At 50.2% G+C, this 20851-nt stretch overlaps 1 protein-coding gene across 1 annotated transcript; it reads left to right on the forward strand.

Moving 5' to 3' along the window:
* The first annotated feature begins 6506 nt into the window (after positions 1-6506).
* Positions 6507-20130, forward strand: KCNK4 (potassium two pore domain channel subfamily K member 4). The gene is made up of 6 exons (XM_060269583.1): positions 6507-6789; positions 8581-8701; positions 11884-12044; positions 12507-12693; positions 13715-13854; positions 17962-20130. The coding sequence occupies exons 1-6, from the start codon at positions 6532-6534 to the stop codon at positions 18490-18492; spliced, it is 1398 nt and encodes a 465-aa protein (XP_060125566.1). The 5' UTR covers positions 6507-6531; the 3' UTR covers positions 18493-20130.
* Positions 20131-20851: the final 721 nt, after the last annotated feature.

The raw sequence follows: 20851 nt of genomic DNA on the forward strand, positions 1-20851 counted from the left end.
TGCTCCATTTCCCACCCCTACCCCCAAAGGGTTAACACCCCCACCGCACCTCGCTTGCGTCTCCCCGGGCTACGCTGGGGCTCCATCTGTCTGGTGGCGAAGTGGTACCGCCTGGGCAAGGAGGAGGTGGGTGGGTTGTCGGGCGAGCTATGAGTGAAGGTGGGGCAGGCTGACGGTGGGGTAGGGTGGAGCGGGGAGGCTTCACCTGCCCGGGGCAAGCCGGCAGCCTCAGCACCAGGAAGGGAGGAGGAGGAGGAGCTGCTGTTGCTGCTGCTGCTGCTGCAGAGAGCGAGAGTGAGTAACTGCAGGGATGCTCGGGCGGGTCCCAGGGCTGAACGCTGCACTCCCCCCCCCCAACCCCACCCTAGCACCTTGCATCCTTGCACCCTAGCACTTTGCAGGGAAAGGGAGGCCTGGGGTTTGTGGGGAGGGGAGGCTGCTCTCCAGTGCATTGTCTGCAAGCTGTGTGTGTGTGTGTGTGTGTGTGTGTGTGTGTAAGCAGAAGCAGGGATGGTTGTGTCGGTGGAGTGGCTTCTGCCTATGCAAAGCAGCGCAGGCGCCGCCGTTGCGAAGCATGTTGTTTACTAGGGAGCAAGTCCCGTCGCTTTTAGTGGGGCTGCCGGCTTCCAGGTACGTACCGTATGCAGCAGCCACATGCCAAGGGGATGCTGCCTTGTGGGAACAGGGTGGCGAGGGAGCGTGCGGGAGAGGCAGCAGCGCAAGACTGACATAGGCTGAGTCAGCAAAGTTGGGGGCTTGGAGCAGGGTAGGGGTTTGTGGGTGAGAAAGAGGCAGGCGGAAAGGAGCACAAGTGTGTGAGGGTTAGAGAGGAAGTGTCGGAAATAGTGAACCTTTAACAGCGTCTGGGGCAGTGCAAGCGTGTGCGTGGGAGGGACAGGGGAAAGTGATAGTGCAAGACAAACAGGCTGTGTGCTTGAAGCAGGGCAGGTGTGTGTGTGTGTGTGTGTGTGTGTGTGTGTGAGAGAGAGAGAGAGAGAGAGAGAGAGAGAGAGAGAGAGAGAGAGAGAGAGAGAGAGAGAGAGAGAGATGAGCAGGGGTGGGTGATGAAGGTATATCTGTGCATGTGTGTTTACATGCAAGGTTGATTTGTGTATGTAAGGAGAAACCAGTGGGATGGGACACTACAAATATGTGTGTCTGTATGTTATGAAATGAAAGCATAATCAATGCACATGCATGCTCTCTTTCTTTCTCTCTCACACACATACATACATAGAGCATGTGTGTTGAAACTGACAAAGAGGATGTGAAAAGAGGGAGAGGGGAATTTTGTGTGTGTGAGAGAGAAGTGCATGGGTGTGAGTGCTTGTGTGTGTGTGTGTGTGTGTGTGTGTGTGTGTGTTAAAAGATAGTTGCATGCCTAACACCAGGGATATAAATTGCAGGGTTCTGGGAAGGATAGCTCTGTGAGGGGCAAACTACAGTCCCCAGGATGCTTTGGGGAAGGAAGCCATGTTGCTTTACATGTATGGTACACAGAGCCTCAGTCGCTAACCTAACCTACCTCAAGGGCAGGTTGTGTGTATAGGAGAACCATGTATGCCACCTTGAAGTCCTTGGAAGGATGAATAACTAACTAGAGGGGAGCAAGGGATAAACACCATATAGTGATTAAAAAAACAACAACACATGGAGATTGTGAGTACGTGTAGACGCCGATTTCTTTCCACACACATCTGCATCTGAAATGTGGTGGCATCCCATAAAGTCCTACTCAGGGCAGACCTGCTGGAATCAATGGGTTAGTCGTGGACATGGATTTCAACGGGGCTACTCTGAGTAGAGCTTACTTGGACACAACCCAAGGCTTGTAGAGTCCAGCATCCTGTTCTCACAGTGGCCGAACAGATGCCCCAGTGCCAAGCCCACAAGCGGCCTGAGCGCAACAGCAGCCAGGGCAGTCTCGAGCAGGTCGGGCGCCCTGGCGCTGAGGCGCGGAGATCGCTCTGACATCCCTGCCCTCGCAGCGCGCAGCATGGCTTCCGCGCGGCTTTGCCGTGCAGCGCCCCACCTGCCAGACCGGCGCCCTGGCACCCCACGCCACCAGGACTATACCTAGAGCCGGCCCTGATAGCAGCTCTCCTCTGCTGTGATTCCCAGCAACTGACACTCAGAGGCACATACTGCACATGCCTCTGACAGTGGAGGGAGAACATATAGTCTTCTTGTTCTTAATGAATTTGCCTAATCCTCTTTGAACACCACCCAGGTGGGTGGCCATCACTGTCACTTATGGGAAGGGATTCCGTATTTTAACTAGACACCAACCTAAGCCTGCAATCAGCTCCCACCTGCCTGCCCTCTTCACTTAAAAACCAAGCAGGAGATGGGCCGGCTCATTGTAGGCTCTGGCGCCACCTGCTGTTGAGCTCCCAGTCTTCCACCCTACCAGTCCTGGCGGGCTACAACCTGGTCACCACTGGTCCATTGAGTCCACCACTCTCTAAACTGACTGGCAGCATCTCTCTCCCATGTTTCAGACTGGGGTCTTTTATGGCCCTGCCTGGGCACTTTGGGGACTGAACCTAGGACCTTCTTCATGCAAGGCAGGTGCTCTACCCTTGAGCTGCCACCCTTCCTGTTTTGTCTGGGTGCAAATGAGCGATATCCCGAGTAGGTATGTAAGAGCGATGGTGAGATTGGGAGTAAGGGATGTATAGCAGAGGTGCTCTATGTTATCAACAATGGGTGTATAAATGTTGTGTGAAGGGGAAATGGAGTGCAACACCTGTGGCCATATGCCTCAAAGATATGCAGCTGGTAGAGCACAAGGTTCTTAATCTCAGTGTTTTGGGTCCGAGCCCTGATTTCTGCATTGCAGGGGGTTGGCACAGATGACCCTCGTGGTCCCTTCCAACTCTGCAGCTCTGTGGTTCTGTTATTCTACAGCGCTGTACCAAGGGTGGGCCTACCCTAGCAAGCTTCCATGTTGCACAGAGCACTTCTTCGGGCAGGATGGACAAATACCTCTTTTTCCAGGAATGGCAGTGGAGAGTCTGTTTTCTGCTGCCCCCTCCGAAAATGCATAACCCCCTTTCCTTGATCGACAATTAGTGGCAGGTACACTGCCCTTACCAAACAGCCTTCCCCTGGTTTCAGTGACCCCCGCCCCCATTCCAATATATACTATGGGAGAGGTAGATCTGGGGAACACAGGTGTGGGGAGGTGCTTGTCCCTGGCAAAATCCACACAAGCACTTTGCATCCATCTTTGGTTGGTTGGATGTGCCTGGGGAGTTGGGTCTTGGAGAGAGGGTAGTGTATAATTGAATTGTCTTCAGTTTAATTGGAGCCATCCTTGGGATCTTGGGGGTTGGCAGGGGGCCCACTGCACCGCAGACATTACCCTCAGCGCAGTGCTGGGAAGGGCTACCAGCTGCTACACAGCAACCCCCCCCCCCCAGATCACTGCAATAAAAGGACCAACCCATTTGTGTAGCGACCATGTCAGGACTACAATCGGTGGCCTTGAAGGTGAGTGTATAATGCCGGTGGGGGGGAGGGCACTGGGAAGAATGCGGGGGGGGGGAATCATAGGCCTCCCCCATCCCTTGCACCCATCACTGTGAAATTTCCCCCACTGTGAAAGAAAGTGTGCCCCAGATACAGAGTGGTGGAGTCTCTTTTCTCCTTCGTCCCGGCATGTTAATACCAGACACCTTCGTCCCTTGGGCTGAGTTTGCAAATGCACTAAGTTTTGGGAGAGCTGCCTTGATTTGTTCCTGCTCTGCATTTTCTGATTTTGCCGGTCCGTCTTTGACCCTTCTTTGGGGAACAGCAATGAGTGAGTGGGCAGTTCCTGGGCATGCGGACCTCCGTACAGGACCCGGTGGGGGTGGTATGAGACAAGCAGGATGGGGGATCTGTGACTTTTGATGTTTTGTGAATACAATATTTCATTCTTAGGGTTTTCCTTCTTTTTAAGAACTCTTAACTAATACAGTGTCCATGCATAGATCAGGAATAAGATTTGCAATTTTTGCAAATAGCCGGGGGTTTTTTTTGGGGGGGGGAGCTTAAGATCTGCAATGTAACTAGAAAATGAGTGTGCATTAATAGGAAGTGTCTGTTTCTGCAGTTCTTACACTCAGCCATTAAAAAAACCAAAAGCAAAAACCTGCAACATAACATTTCCCCAAGTCTCAAAGCTTTTTATCTGTCCACTTGGAGGAAGTTAAGTTTTGTTGGGTTCTATGTGGCTTGCTTACTCCCAAGTGAAGTGGCGCAGGACTGCAACATTCAATATTTGGGGTGTTACTTTATTGCTCCAGGTTTGAAATCAAGGTTTATTGCAGGGATAGGGAGAAGAGGAAGAGTTGAAGTACTGCACATTGGTTGCTTCTGTAGGGAAATTTTAGGAGGGGGTGAAACAACATACCATTCCCAGTTAGCTGTACACAGAGAAGAAGTGGGAAGTGTGGAGTCTACATGGGGGAAGCATAGCCTGGGGTGAAATGTTGGGGAGTGGGTGCTTTGTTTTCTACTCTTCCACCCAGCCTAGGCGCTGGGAGCAAGCTGAGCAAAGAGATTATGGGATAGCTCGAGCCCCTACCCTAGAAGACCCAAGGAAGGAATCATTATAAGCAGGGCCGGATTTAGGTTTGGTGAGGCCCTAAGCTACTGAAGGTAATGGGGCCCTTTATATGTCCAGCTGTCCTTTGTTAACAACAAATTGTCGCTGTTTTTTGTGTTAAATATATGCTATATGGTAATTTATGGACCTAATAGGTATCTAAAGCCATTTGCACACAATAAATAGGAGCCTACACAACACAAAACACTGTTGCTGTATGTAGGTTTTATTTTATTGGTTTTTTATCTTATATTTTGGAAATGTACACCCAGGTTTTGTTTTTCTTTAAAAAAAAATTGGGGCCCCCAAGAGAGTGGGGCCCTAAACTATAGCTTGTTTAGCTTAAACCCGGCACTGATTATAAGGATGAGTCTGTGCTCAGTTTGGGGAATATTTTTTTTTAAGTTTTGTTCTGTGACCAGGAACAATCTTGTTTTTAAACGCCGCAGTTCCCCTGCTGTATTCATAAAATCAGAATAACGTTTATTGACGAGACTGCTCAATGCTAAGTTGTTTGGGTCAATATTTCTAAGGTTAAGAAATATCACGTTTCTGCTGATTTAAAGGGGTGGGAAGATATTAGACTTAGGCTGTGCACGCACCATACAGTTAAAGCACATTGCTCCCCCCCCCCCAAGAATCTTGGGAACTGTAGTTTGTTAAGGGTGCTGGGAATTTTAGTTCCGAGAGGGGTAAACTACGGCTCACATGAAAGAATGTGTTTTAAATTCTGCCTGTATTGGGGGACAGGAGGAAAGAGGGAACTGCTCTCCCTTTCTAAGCCATGGCATCTACGTTCTGGCATCCTGGATCCGAACCATGCTGTGTCTAATGGAGTGTTCTGTACCCAGATGCGCCCAGCAAGGGATGAAGGCAATAGTCCTCATCTGATCTGCCTCTCAGTTGGTTAGAGCACAGTGCTGATAACAACAAGGTTGCAGGTTCGATCCCCGATATGGGACAGCTGCATATTCCTGCATTGCAGGGGGTTGGACTAGATGATCCTCAGGGTCCCTTCCAACTCTACAATTCAATGTTTCCTGCTTCCGGTGGTTTTGGAAGCAGGTGGTTTTGGAGCGCCCTTGAACCAGAGGTCTTGAACTGCATGCGCATCATAAATTCAAAGCTTATGTAAAGTAAACCACCACCACCACCCAAAACAAAAAGAATCACAGGAACTGTAGTTTACTCCTCACAGAACTATCTTTCCCAGCATCCTTAACAAACTACAGTTCCCAGGGGATCAAGTCTGGCTTGATGGGCACCAGCCACCACCGGGGGGCGCTGTCAGTGCAGAAGCTGGCTGGCCACCTGGTCAGGGATGCTACCACTGCATCCTGCATTGCAGATTCTGCCTTGAGCAGCAGGGAGCGACGACTAGACCCCAAGACCCCTCCCCACTTTGTGATTAGTCAGCAGCACAATTCCCCTGCTGCTGAATCTGCCACAGCTTCCTTTTTCCAAAAGGGGTTCAAACTAGTAGTAGGGGGTTCCAGAGGCTAACGGCAGAGCCGTCTTCTGAGAATGTGTCTCCTTTTCAGAGTTGTCAAGGATAGCGACTATGAGTTCTAGGGATTAGCAACAGACCCATATTCCATGGACTTGTCTCCTCCTTTTCTCCCGCAAGCTGTCCTAGCTAGTGGTAGGAGGTTCCAGAGCTTAACAGTGTGAAGTACGCCCGTTTTGTCAGTCCTCAAGGGGGCGATCCCGAGACTTTTAAGGCATGATGTAGACTGGGGATTTTGGGGTGGAGCAAGGTGGACTCACCCTGTTCTTCTTCTTCTTCTTCTTCTTCTTCTTCTTCTTCTTCTTCTTCTTCTTCTTCTTCTTCTTCTTCTTCTTCTTCTTCTTCTTCTTCTTCTCACCCCCCCCCCACAGTGAATTATCCTCCACCGCCTTTACCCCCTGCCATTTGCCCCCCCGACCATCATGGCTCTATGCCCGTAGTCTGCTACCCGTCCAAGGAGTCTATCTTGAGCCCACGGCCGCAGGAGAGCAACACTGTGATGCGCCGGACCACCGTTTTGGCCCTCTTCTCCGTGGTCCTCATTTACCTGGTCACAGGTGCCTTCGTCTTTCGCCAACTGGAGCAGCCCTATGAGATCCACCAGCAGGGGAAGATCAAAGCCTACCTGGAGCAGTTTTTAAAGCTACACCAATGTGTAGCCGCTGAGGACCTCGAGGACCTCATCCAGGTGAGAGCTGGAGGCCAAAAGGTTGGGGGAGAACAGGGTTCGGGGATGGGTTTGGACCCAGAGGAATGGTGGGAGGAACCAGCTGGGAAACCACCAAAGGAAGAAGGCTCAGAGCCCAGGGGTTGGTGATGGGTAGGGGCGGCTGGGCAATACCTTGTTTTCAACATTGTGATACAGTATATCAACAGCTAAATATTGCGAAATAGCAATATATCACAATGTCCGAAATAAGGATGGAGCTATGTAGACGCATTAGCTGGCTTCACGGTTTTTCTTGCATCCTGATTTTTGCCAGCACCTGATTCGCTGCCCCCTGCAGAAGACCGGGCGTGGGGGGCTGAGCTGGCAGAGTTAATGGGGCTGCAGGAATCAAGAGAAGCATTGGCCGGCTTCACGGTTTTTCCCATGTTCTGATTTTTATATAGTCAAACCTTGGTTGTCAAACTTAATCCGTTCCGGAAGACCGTTCGACTTCCGAAACGTTCAACAACCGAGGCGCAGCTTCCGATTGACTGCAAGAGCTTCTTGTACTCAAGGGGGACCCACGTCAGACGTTCGGGTTCTGAAAAATGTTCCAAAACCACAGCATTTCTTTCTGGGGTTTCGGCGTTCAGGACCCAAAACGTATGACAACAGAGGTGTTTGGGAACCGAGGTTTGACTGTGGGAACCGAGGTTTGACCATGATTCGCGATATATTGCCAGGTTGAAATGATGTAACCGATATCACAATATGGAATACCAAACCGGTTTTGAACGATATTTTGATATATTTCCAGCCCTAGTGATAGGACGATGATAAGCAGGACCGTCTTAAGCGCCCCTGGCGCCGTGGTGCACCAAATCTCTCCGGCGCCCTCCCGCCCCGTTTCCCAGCGCGGTGGGCGCAGCGCACAGCTGCACAGCAGACCAGCCGGCCAGCGGGCGGGCACAGCTCGCGGCGCCCTCCTGGTGGGCCGGTGCCATGGTGCCCTGCGCCACCCAGCCTGCACGTAGGGCCAGCCCTGATGATAAGTGGTCACAGGGAGCAGACTGGGAGGAGGCGATGTCAGAAGCTGAAGGGGTAACGGGGCTTAGTGAGGTGGGAGAGTCCGTGGCAGAGAGCAGCTCAAAATCGGCAGCAGGAGAGTGGGGTGAGGGAGGCCAAGCGGCAGAGATGAGTCAGGCTGCTGAACAGCCACGGGGTCTCCCCCTCCTGCTGCGACATGCACCCCTCCCCACTGGTCTCCTGGAATCCAGAGAGGCACGAAGTGGGAGGAGCAGAGGTAGACACACAGGTGCAGTCTCAGATTGCTTGGGGAAAACCCAGGAGAGGAAGGCACTTACGGTAGGCAGCTGTGGGAAGGCGAGGACCCCTTCTGTCTCTACAACTGCCTCATTAGGGGCAAGATTTACCAGGACGAGTTGCTGTGCCTATTAGGCCTAGCACTCCTGTGCAGATCCTGTGGTTTCCCCCCCCCCTAATAAAGAGTTAGCTTTGCCTACTCCATTTGATTTGCTGCTGACTTGCTCCTGGCAGTAGCTCAGTGCACCTGCCTTGCCTGCAAATAATAAAACCAGATTCAATCCCAGTCTCCAGGTAGGGCTGCGAATGTCCCCTGCCCGAAACCCTGAAGAGCCACTGCCAGCCAGTGTAGACAGTACTGAGCTAGATGGATCAGTGATCTGACTGTATAAGACTGCTTCCATGTGGGCGAAGGGGCCTGGCTCAGTGCTCTGGGGTTACGGCTGCGCTGGAACGCTGAGCCCCCAGTGGCTTTGTCCTAACCTTTTCCTGTGCCCTTCCTCTCAGCAAGTGGGCGATGCCATGGGCGTCGGAGTGGAGCCTGCCATCAACAGCACAAACGTCAACAGCTCGCACTGGGATATGGGCAGCGCTTTCTTCTTCGCTGGCACCGTGATCACCACCATCGGTATCTGGGGTCTGATGGGGAGGAGGGAGGAGACAGGGGGAAGGTGTGGCTGTCTCCCTTACTTTGCTACAGGGAAGCCTGGCAAAGGCTGTAGCGCAGTGTTTTGGAGCACGTGCCTTGCATGCAAAAAGGCCCAGGTTCAATCCCTGGTTTTGTCAGGTCTGAAACACTATGGAAAGCTCCTGCCAGTCCTGGGAGCCACCTGCGTGCATTTAGACACCCATTTCTTAATTTTTAAAAAAGAGGTTTTTGCCATTTATCTCTATGGTGGTAGTGCTGCTGCTGCTGCGCCCCACCGTAGGTCAGGCCGTGGATTTGATCATCTGTTTCATCTAGGCATACCTGCTGCTGATTTGCCACCACAACCCTCAAAGGTAACGCGGGTGGCGCTGTGGTCCAAACCACTGAGCCTCTTGGGCCTGCCAATTGGAATGTTGGCGGTTCGAATCCATGCGACGGAGTGAGCTCCCGTTGTTCTGTCCCAGCTTCTGCCAACCTAGCAGTTCGAAAGCACGCCGCTGTGGTAGGAAGGTAAACGGCGCTGCCGTGCGCTCTGGTTTCCATCACGGTGTTCCGTTGCGCCAGTAGCAGTTTTGTCCTGCTGGCCACATGACCCAGAAAGCTGTCTGTGGACAAGCGCTGGCTCCCTCGGCCTGTAAAGCGAGATGAGCACCGCAACCCCAGAGTCGCCTTTGACTGGACTTAACTGTCCAGGGGTCCTTTACCTTTTTTACCTTTACCACCCTCAACCACCTTGCCCAGGAAAGTAATATTATAGTTTTCCAAAATATCTGCATCTAGGGAGGACCTCTTTAGGAGGAGGCTCACCACCGCCTCTTTCAAGGCAGAAGGCGTAGCTCCTTCCAACGGCACAGCATTCACTCATCCATTGAATCTATCCAATCAGTCCCCTTCTGTTAGATTTGGCCCAGGTGGCGCTGTGGTTTAAACCACTGAGCCTAGGGCTTGCCGATTAGAAGGTCGGCGGTTCGAATCCCTGTGACGGGGTGAGCTCCCGTTGCTTGGTCCCAGCTCCTGCCAACCTAGCAGTTTGAAAGCACGTCAAACTGCAAGTAGATAAATAGGAACCGCTACAGCGGGAAGGTAAACGGCGTTTCCATGTGCTGCTCTGGTTTGCCAGAAGCAGCTTTGTCATGCTGGCCACATGACCTGGAAGCTGTACGCCGGCTCCCTCGGCCAATAATGCGAGATGAGCGCGCAACCCCAGAGTCGGTCACGACTGGACCTAATGGTCAGGGGTCCCTTTACTATGGGCAGGGATGAAGAGGGCATGCTGTTGGCCTCACGGCCATAATCGCCTGGTCCACATCCTCAGGTTGCAACAACTGAAGCTGACCCTGCAAGGTATAATTCATGAATGGTCCACAGCCCTTCAACGAGCCTGAATCAATTGTGGCACCTGGTTCAGCATGGATCCAAGTGTTATTTTGCCCTCAAAGGTGTTTGGCAAATCTCTCGCGGAGACAGAAGTCGTAGCCCAACATCTGGAGGGCCACACGTTCCCCATGCTAGGCGCATGTCCCAACCAATCAGGGATCACATGCTAAATGTACTTCCCAAGGTGTAAAGTGGGAAGGTGGAACCTGTGGACTTTCCAGGTGTTGTTGGTTATTTGAGATAGCGCAGTCGGTACAGCATGCAACTTTTAATCTCAGGGTCATGAGTTTGAGCCCCACAGCCAGTCTGTTTATACTGAGTAGATTGCAGTCTCTTGGGAGTTGGACGTGCCTGAGCTAGATGGACCCCTGGTCTGGCTGTGTGTCTAGCTGCCTCCTGCATAACTGACCTAGGAGTGGGTATATCAGGGTGATCAATGGAGCCAGCTGGCTGCAGCTTCAAGACGGTGCCAGGGAGCCACACAAAGGATTTACAACCTGGGGCTGAGCAAAGAAGCTAAGAGGCTTTGCTTGCTTATTTTTGCTGGAGTCTGCAGGATTGGGACAGAGGCTGATCCAGGCATTTCTCCAAAAATTAAGGAAGCAGAAATGGAACAAGGGGGTTGGATTTTTGTGTGTGTACATCCTTGTGCAACATTATTATTTTTTGAGCCAGGCCTCGTCCCTGGAACAATGACTAGGGTAATAGTAAAGAAGCAAAGGTTTCTTCTGAGGATATGAAGAGTGCATCTTTCTTATCCCACAGAGTATTAAGGATGTAAGACCCATCTAGTCCAACACCCTGTTCTCACCGTGACCAACTAGATGCCTGTGGGAAACCCCCCAAGCAGGACAGGAGTGCAATGGTACTCTTCCTGTTCTTGCTGCCTGGCAAGAGGTAGACTGCTTCTGAACTGAGAAGCTCCATTTCTTTTTTCATGGCTAAACGATCACCTCCGTGAATTTGCCTAACCCCCTTTTAAATCTGTCTAAGCTTGTGGCAGTGAATTCCATAAGTTAGTGGTACGTTTTGGTACAGGTCTATTTTCTTTTGTCTGCCCTGAATCTGCTGCCAATTGGATTCATTGGGTGGAGGGGAAACCTCTCAGTTTTGTTTGTTTGTTGTGTATTTACTTCTTCTTTTTTTTAAAAAAAAACCTTACGGTATATCCTGTCCATCTTCCAGAAGAAATTATAAGCAGCTAACAAAAACCAGTAATAATAATATAAAACAACCCACAGTTCAGTCAAATCTGCAGTACTCAAGGTATTAGCAGAAAAAAATATCCCAAACCACGCCAACAGTTTCAGAACAGCCGTCAGAATTAATAAAACATCCAGATGTAAAAGCAAGGAAAGGTATTTTTAAGACATTGCACACACACTTTCAGGCCTGTTTTCACAACCTTGAGGACTACAAACTTGCTTTTTAAAAACCAAAAACAGAATTACAGTAATATCCAAATGTAAAAATTGCCTTTTTAAGCATCTGTGTCTTCAGTCGCCCACATACTTCCAGGGCTGTTTTTGCAGTCGTAAAGACTATAAACTTGCTTTTAAAAAAAGCCAAGAACCTAATTCCTTCATTTGTACAATAAGACCATGTGGCTATTGCAGCTTTGTTACCTGGGGTTGATGGCAACTGTAGTCCAAAACATTTGGAGGGTGCCTGCTTGGAGTAGTCTGAGCCAGAGCGTTAGAACAGAGTCTGGATCAATATCGAGGAGCACTTTCTCTTTTCTGCTGACTCTTTCTCTGCCTCTCTCTCTTCTCCTGCCCTAACAGGGTTTGGGAACATCTCCCCCAAGACTGACCCTGGCCGGCTTTTCTGTATCTTCTATGCCCTCGTGGGGATTCCTCTCTTTGGCATGCTGCTGGCAGGAGTCGGGGACCATTTGGGATCGTCTCTCCGGAAAGGCATTGGCAAAGTGGAGGACATTTTCTTGGTGAGCAAAACCCTCGCCTGGAGGGCAGCTTCTCTCCAGCCTTTCCAACACTACCTGTACATTTCTCTGCCCACCTTTATTTGCAGGGACCTCCTGCTTGTTCTGCTGGGCAGGACTCAGGTCACCTGCCTGTTTTGCTGGCGCCAGTGCCCTTCTGTGAACTTCCCGCCAGGTTTTTTTGAGTCCTGTTTGGGCACATTTGCAAATTGGAGAAACAGTTATGGGCACACACACACACACCCCACACAGCCTGTTTTGTTGACTGCAGTATAATGCTTGCCTTCCCCAGTTTCATCAGGGGACCTTGTGGGCACCAAGAATGTCCCCTATGTGTTTGCAGGGCAGAATGTTGGCAGCCTCTAGTCTCGACGGGCTGTTTGAAAAAAATGTTGGCTGCCTCTTGGATCAGCTGTTGGCTTTTTCAACATTGACCTTTCTCCTGTTCCCTCCTATTCCCTGCAGAAGTGGCAGGTCAGTGCTACCATTGTGAGGGTCCTCTCGGCCTTGCTCTTCATCCTCATTGGCTGCCTCCTCTTCGTCTCCCTGCCGACCATCATCTTCCAGAGGGTGGAAGGGTGGACCCTTTTAGAGAGCGTCTACTTTGTGGTCGTCACACTGACCACCATTGGATTTGGTGACTATGTGGCAGGTGGGTGCCATGGGGCGAAATAAAGGGGGTGAGCCCGGTGGGGTGGAGTGCCTTTCTGCCCCCAAGAGTGGTTCCCAGAGCACAATCAACCCCTCTTCCCAGGGAACTCTGGGAACTGAAGCTCTCTGAGGGGAATAAGGCTCTCCTCTCAGTGGCTGTAACAAACTTAACAAACTGTTGTTTCCCATAATTATTTGAGGGACGCCAGGGCAATAATAATAATAATAATAATAATAATAATAATAATAATAATAATATAGTATTTATACCCCGCCCATCTGGCTGGGTTTCCCCAGCCACTCTGGGCGGCTTACAACAGAAAAATGAAATAAAACAATTAAACATTAAAAGCCTCCCTAACATAGCTGCCAAGTTCTCCCTTTTTTTAAGGGAAATTCCCTTATGCTGAATAGGCTTCCTCGCGAGAAAAGGGAAAACTTGGCAGCTATGCTCCCTAAACAGGGCTGCCTTCAGATGTCTTCTAAAAATCTGGTAGCTGTTTTTCTCTTTGACATCTGATGGGAGGGCGTTCCACAGGACAGGCGCCACCACCGACAAGGCCCTCTGCCTGGTTCCCTGCAACTTGGCTTCTCGCAACGAGGGAACCGTCAGAAGGCCCTCGGTACTGGACCTCAGTGTCCGGGCAGAACGATGGTGGTGGAGACGCTCCTTCAGGTATACTTCAGGTATACTTCAGGTATACTGGCTGTTTAAAGTGGCACCATAGTGCTTTAAATGTATGAAGTGGATGTGGCCTAAGACTAGCACAAATTGCCACCCTATTGGTCTATTCCAATTGAGAACTTACAGTGGTTGGGTTTTTCTGACAGAGCCTTTCATCCAGGCATTGACCATACATGATCTTAACTTAGCTTCAGCAAAGTGGTTCAGTCAAGTCTCTTGGGACCACCCCTCTCGCCTCTCTCTTCCTCCCTCCGTACTAAGATGCAGAGTTACCAGTTTGGGTGGTGGTGGGAGTGCTCATTACAAAGTGTCTTGCCTTAAACTTTGCTCCTTCCAGGTGATACCAAAAGCGAAGAATACCTGTGGTATCAGCCATTGGTGGTGGTCTGGATTCTGCTGGGTTTGGCCTACTTCGCCTCCATCCTGACTATGATTGGCAACTGGTTGAGAGTGTTGTCCCGGCGCACGAGGGCTGAGGTGAGGACACTGTGCTTTAAGTGCACTCAATAGGTCCATTGTATCATCCCCATGTCCTCTACAACCCCCATTATTAGGGTTTCCAGGTCAGGAGTATCCCAGACCCTGAGATTTCAAGACCTAGGAGAGGTTCCCAGTGATGTCACATTATTATAGCTCACCTGAAGATTCAAGTCCTCCAGCTGCAACCTGGAGACTTCAGGTCAGACCTGGAGGTCTGGCAACCCTACCTTCTCCCAGTATTTCCCTGTTATGGTGGTGTGGTGATGACTGACTGACTGGCTGACTATTTAATTTCTATACCACTTAATATATTAGAAATATCTTTAAGCAGTGTACAAAAAAGGAAGCAACAACAGACAACTTAAACAAAATATTACAAAAATACACCGCTACATGTAAAATGGTCACATTAATACAAATGTGAAGAAACTTAGTTGGTCTCTAAGATGCTACTGGAAGGGAAAAAAATTTTTTGTTTCGACTACATCAGACCAACACGGCTACCTACCTGTAATTAATACAAAGTGACTAATATTTACAAATCAATATCTATTCGTTTTCCTTCTGACACACCTTCCCTCTTCACCTCCAGGTTCTCCAGTCCACAACTCCCAAAAGCCAATGGTGTAACATTGGAAGCCACCTTAGATCTTAGGTTAAAGACTGTTTGTTCATGTAGACCAGTATTGGCCCAGTTTGTACAGAACACTAACCCAAACCATGGCCTAGCATGGTTCCACACTGGAGAGGATACCCTGACTGCTGTGCTCCTCCCCTACCCTGGTTCTCCTCCTGCTGTGGTATTGTGAGCTATGCCAGGCTTGTTGTCCAAATCTAGCCTCGTGATTTGTCTCGCCCCAGTCCAGGCCAACTCCTGAGCACCAACCAAGGTTTGTTTGTTGGGAACCTCAGGTCTGGAAATCTAATGTGGCCCTCCAGCCTTTTCTATCCGGCCCTTTGGACTCATCCTCCTTTAGTGTTTTTGCCTGGCTGGAATGTTCATGCCTCTTATTTGTCTTGCTCAAGGAAAGAGATGGATGTTTAATGTGTGTGGAAGGTTGTTGTTGTTGTCGTTTAGTCGTGTCCGACTCTTCATGACCCCATGGACCACAGCACGCCAGGCACTGTCTTCCACTGCCTCCCACAGTTTGGTCAAACTCATGTTCGTAGCTTCGAGAACACTGTCCAACCATCTCATCCTCTGTCGTCCCCTTCTCCTAGTGCCCTCAATCTTTCCCAAAATCAGGGTCTTTTCCAGGGAGTCTTCTCTTCTCATGAGGTGGCCAAAGTATTGGAGCCTCAGCTTCAGGATCTGTCCTTCCAGTGAGCACTCAGGGCTGATTTCCTTCAGAATGGATAGGTTTGATCTTCTTGCAGTCCATGGGACTCTCAAGAGTCTCCTCCAGCACCATACATTCAAAAGCATCAATTCTTCGGTGCTCAGCCTTCTTTATGGTCCAGCTCTCACTTCCATACATCACTACTGCGAAAACTGTGTGGAAGGTAGAGCAAAGCAAAATTTACATCCATGACTCACTTTGGCTTCTGGCATGTGGCCCCCAGAAGGTTGCCCAGAAGGGAATGTGGCCCTTGAACTGAAAAAAGCCCCACGCTCCCTTCAAATTGCAACTTGATCCGCTAGCAAGGTGTGAAGGTAGAAGTCTGCAGATCAAGCCACTGTTAACAGCTGGCAAGCAAGCAAGCAAGCAAACAAACAAATAAACAACAATTGGGGGGCCTTGTTCCTACAGTGTCCTCATCCCCACCTCCAAACACACACAGCGTTCCTTTTGCTGGCGGTGCTCTATCATAACTCAAAGTGAAGGCGAGAATCTGCAGCCTCCGAGTTTTGAAGCATTTCCCCTTTTGCCAATTAAAAAAGCAGATGGCATCAATTTTGTACATAAACTCATTAAGCGGCTTGCCTAATTGAAAGCCATTTCTTTCTCGCTGACCCTGGCGTTCAGACGAAAGGCAATAAAAACAGCTGGAAATGATGGGTGGCATTTTGCACCCGCCCCACCCCCCTGTACAGGCAAAGAGCTTGGAAACAGGACCAGGCGCAGTGACGGGAAGTAGGGGGTGGTTAAGGAGATATATGTATGTGTTTGCAGCGGGTCTCAATTTTATTTGGTGGTGAAGCGGTTTGCAATGCAGGGGATGCATTAGCCCTGCAACTGCTGCTCAGCACAATTTCCTACCGTGCCCAAGTTGTGGCTGGCCTTGTTGGGTGTGAGAGACAACCACCTCAACGGGGATGCAATGGGTGTAGCAGGGCATCACACACGATAGGCATGTCAGCAGCCAGCTGAGGGCAAACAAAAAGAAATAATTCCTAACGCAGCCTCAGAGGGGTAGACGTGAAAATCAGCTGCAGTAAAACGGCCGCTGAAAGTTGACCTCTGGAGCATAAATATTTTGCAGGAGAGATTCAAGCACGGGGGGGGGGGGGTCAAACACTGAGAACCAAAACACAAGGATCCTTGCAGCTCAGGAGTGGAGTGCTTGCCTTCAATGGAGAAGGTCCTGGGTTCAATCCCCGGCAGCTCCAGATAGGCCTGGGAGAGACTCCCGATCTGAAATCCTGTAGCGCCACAGCCAGTCAGTGTACACCAGGTGTGGGGAACCTTGGGCCCACCAGCTGTTGCTGAATTGCAACTAGCCATTGGCCAGGCGTAGTGGGGCTTCTGGGAATTGTAGTTCAGCAACATCTGGAGGGCCAAAGGTTCCCCACACTTGATGTAGACAATACCACCTCTAAGTGTCCCTATTTTCCAGGGACAGTCCTGGAATTACAAAAGCCATCCCAGCTTCTAATTTGATCCTTGAATGTCCCTATTTCCACCAACAACACCACTGCCTAGCTCAGGGGAGAGGATGAGCCAGCACTTGTATCAAGAGATGGCGGCGGCAGCATCCCATTGCCTCACCATGGCTGCCACTGCTGGCCTCCTCCCTTGGCCAAGGAGAAGGAAAGGCTGCAGTCGCCAAGGTCCCAGCCCCTTGTGATGTGCCGTCTCTGAGGGGCAGGCAGAGGGCAGGGCTGCCCTGGGTGGGAAGAAAGGGGGAGCGGAGCCATTTCCTAAAATTTATTTATTGGTGTGTGTTTCCCTGTTTATAAATCTGCTAAAGAATAGAATTAAAACAACAACAACAGGATTAAGGGTTTTTCTCAGGATGGTGGAGGGCATGTGTGCTGGGTCCTGTTGGTGTGGCAGTGGTGCACTCGCCCGTCTGATATGAAATGCTCTGCTGGGACACACACACACACACAAAAAGGGGGGTTGAGGAGGATCAGTTGCGGGGGAAATGAGAAATGTCCCTATTTCCATCTGAGTCATGTTAGAAGGTATGCAATACAAAGCTAAATTGGTCTGACTCAGTATGTGTTCCTATATCCTTTATAGTCCTTTAGAATTTGCATTTATCCGGAATGAGCAATGCAGCTCTCCTCTCCAACCAGTGTTTACAAAAATGCATATAAAAATCTGTGCATAAAAATGACAATAGGGACACGGGTGGCGCTGTGGGTTAAACCACAGAGCCTAGGGCTTGCCGATCAGAAGGTCGGCAGTTCGAATCCCCGCAACGGGGTGAGCTCCTGTTGCTCGGTCCCAGCTCCTGCCAACCTAGCAGTTCGAAAGCATGTCAGTGCAAGTAGATAAATAGGTACCGCTACAGCAGGAAGGTAAACGGTGTTTCCGTGCGCTGCTCTGGTTCGCCAGAAGTGGCTTTGTCATGCTGGCCACATGACCTGGAAGCTGTACGCCAGCTCCCTCAGCCAATAACGCGAGATGAGCGCCGCAACCCCAGAGTCAGTCACGACTGGACCTAAAGCTCAGGGGTCCCTTTACCTTTATCCACAACAATAACATGTGAAATGTATTGCATTAGGGGATATTGCATCAGGGGAAATAACATGCTAAACTAGATAGATCTTTTAGCATAGAAGTTTTTACATGTTCCTAAGTGGCATCTAATGGGTTTTTCTCCCCACCTTTCTACTTTCTGACCTTTTGCATGACTGAATAAAAGGCATTCCGCCAATGTGGATTTTGGAATTTTCTGTCATAACTAGATCTCCCCCTTCCTATTTCCCTACAGATGGGAGACTTGACTGCGCACGCTGCCTCCTGGACGGGCAACGTGGCCTCCCAGCTCCGTGTCCCAAACATGGCATTTCCAGAAAAGCTGCACAGAGTGGGCACCTTGAAAGGGAAGCCGCTGTCGCCTTCGGCCATGTTGCAGCAGGGGGACAGCCTAGAGGTACTGCCACCACTGCCACAGCCACCACAGCAGCAATTCTCACCGCAGCAGCAATTGCCACCGCAGCAGCAATTGCCACCGCAGCTGCCACCTTTACCACCCCCGCTGCTGCCACCGCCACCGCCATCCCCGCGCCCATCTCCAGGAACTGCACAGCGTGTGGCCCAGCTGCGGCCTATAGACTACGCGGGTGAAAACCTGGCCTTCATTGACGAGAGTTCGGATGCGCTGAGCGATGGAGGGCCGCCTTCTGCCAGGTTGCCCCGCCGCATGCGCCCTCGGGCACGGCACCGTGCCAACACGGGCCAGCCACCGGGATTGCCCATGGTCCTGCTGAGCCTGACCCAGGACAAAGGTGAACCTGTCTAAGGCTAGGGCTAGGCCAAAGCCTGTCTTGGAGCAAGTTTCCGACCTCTTGGTGCAGTTCTCGTTGTTCCTCTCCTCCTGTGCCCAGCAGAGTGAAACCCAAGCGTCTCGGCTTTTGTTTCCGTGAGGTGCTAAGTGCCCGCCTTTTTGTGTGCCCTGGCACAAACCCTCTGCACTGCGGTATCCCATTCTATGCTGCCAGCTGGGCTCTGTCCCCATTTCCAGAGACACTAGGAACGCCACCCTCTTTGCTGTGCCAACCCAGTCTCTTGCTTCCAGTGGGACAAACCCTGGCATCACCGCTCTCCTCTCCGCATGGTGCTCCCCAACTCAGCCTTCCTCCTGGCAGCAGGATTATACTCCTGTTCCCCGAGCATCACTGGAAGCCTCATCTCAACCTGTGTGCCTGTTATGGTTGTCCTCCTTTAATCTTCCAGAACTGCACCTTGTGAGTGGGTGGACAGGTCAACATCTCTCCCATCCACTCTGGCTCCAAGCACCAGGTCTACTTCCTGTTGCATGCTCTCCTGATCATCCCTGTCCCCAAGCACACACGCACAAAACTCCTCCTGCCTTGTGAGTCAAATTAGGCAAATATCCACACAAAGTGTGAATGAGTTTCATAGCTGTTGTTCCCTTTCCCCCAGGGAATTATGTTAGCATTGGGCTTTTAACAGAGTAGATGTCTGAACAGATGTCACCATTGTTGAGAAGCCTCAGTGCCCTTGACAAACTACAGTTCCCAGGATGGGGGTGGGGTGGGGAACTCATGATAGTATTGCACCTGTACACTTGCTGAAAGTTTGTCACAAACTTATGCACCTTTCCTCCCCTGCTTTGGTGTAGGGACGGAGGAGAAATTTGGTTTCGTTCACATCTAGAGGCCAACCTCCCAAACTGGAACTACCTGAAACTTAAAACACAACCCTCTTTGGAGATTCACACTCCTCTGTGTTTTGCACTGCAGTTCCTCCAGCCAAGTAATGTGTAGAAAAATGCATAATTTGGGGTAAAGTATGTGCAAAAATGCTTATAAGTGCTGAAAACAAAGTGCAAAAAATGCATTTTGTTTGGAGAAAACTGCTTTGTAAAAATGTGTCTGTTAGGAGAAATTCACACACAAATGTCAGTGAGTTGTCATGGTGACTTTTTGCATTCCTTTTTTAAAGCAATTGCAAATGGATGTAGAAATGTGAATAGCTAAACTTAAGATTGGAAAAAATAAGAAACTGAGGGAAATCAGAATCGACAGATTTGCCCATCCCTACCATGGGGTGTCTAGGAAGGCTGTTTTGGGGTGTGATTGCCTAAAAAATGCCAACAACTGCATTGGGGAGGGGTCCCTATCCAACCCTTCCTGTGATCCAGTCATGTTGGAGAGGTATGGTAAGATTTGGGAGTGTGTGAACCCTACGGGAGCTCCCTCTTGGTTGGGCTTCCTCCAAGGGCTGTTTGGTTACATGGGGCAAGGCTCTGCAGCCACCCCAAGCTATAGAGAAGAGAGTGTGGGAGGAGGCTACCCTCATCTCTCCCCATCTTCCATCTTTCACTTCACAAATGTGCCTGTTCTTGACTCTGTATATTGGAAGTATTTAATTTATTTATTTATTTATATATTGGTCTGGTCTTCCAGATATTAAAACCAAAACTACACGAGAAGCATTTGTGTGTCTGTGTTGTTTGTTTGTATTAATCACAAAGGGACACGTCTCCATGTTAAATTACAGTGGTGGTGGGGAACCTTTGTCCTGTGGGTCCGTCTTGGTCAACTAAACCATACCTGTATGTCAATCAGCTGATGTCACCAGGTAACCTCAGTCATGCCTACAGCCACCTGTCTAAGTTGGCCTGCGAAGTGAGGGGAGACAGATCTGGTCCACAGTCCACTGGGCCAAAAAGCTTCCCTAGGTGGAATGCAAGAAGGAAGGAAAGTTTGTACTGTAGTAAGAAAGTTTGCATTTGCTCCAACTGGCCTTATCTAACTGATAGCACTTCCAGGCTATTTGGGGGTTAGTGCTGGGCCGGCCTCCCCCCCGCTCAAGGGGCAGACCGAAGTGATGCTCATTGGTAGGTAGGTGAGTCCCACAACCTTGGTGAATCCCCATTCCCAGGCCTGCATGCAGTCCTCCCCAGCCAGCCTCTGGATTGGTGACATGGCCGTGGCCAGGCCACAATGCCGCCTGACCATTTATGGTCAGGTATAGGAATCTGAGGCCTTGGTGGAATCTAGGCACATATTTAAAAAGTTGTGAAAATGCTTTTTTTTTAAAAAAAAGTTTAGAAAAATATATCAAAATTGCCATAGCTCACCGTCGCCACCTAGTGTCACATTTGTACAATGCCATTTACAAAACACTCAAAA

This window comes from Zootoca vivipara, chromosome 17 (genome assembly GCF_963506605.1).
Source record: "Zootoca vivipara chromosome 17, rZooViv1.1, whole genome shotgun sequence".
Taxonomy (NCBI): Eukaryota; Metazoa; Chordata; class Lepidosauria; order Squamata; family Lacertidae; genus Zootoca; species Zootoca vivipara.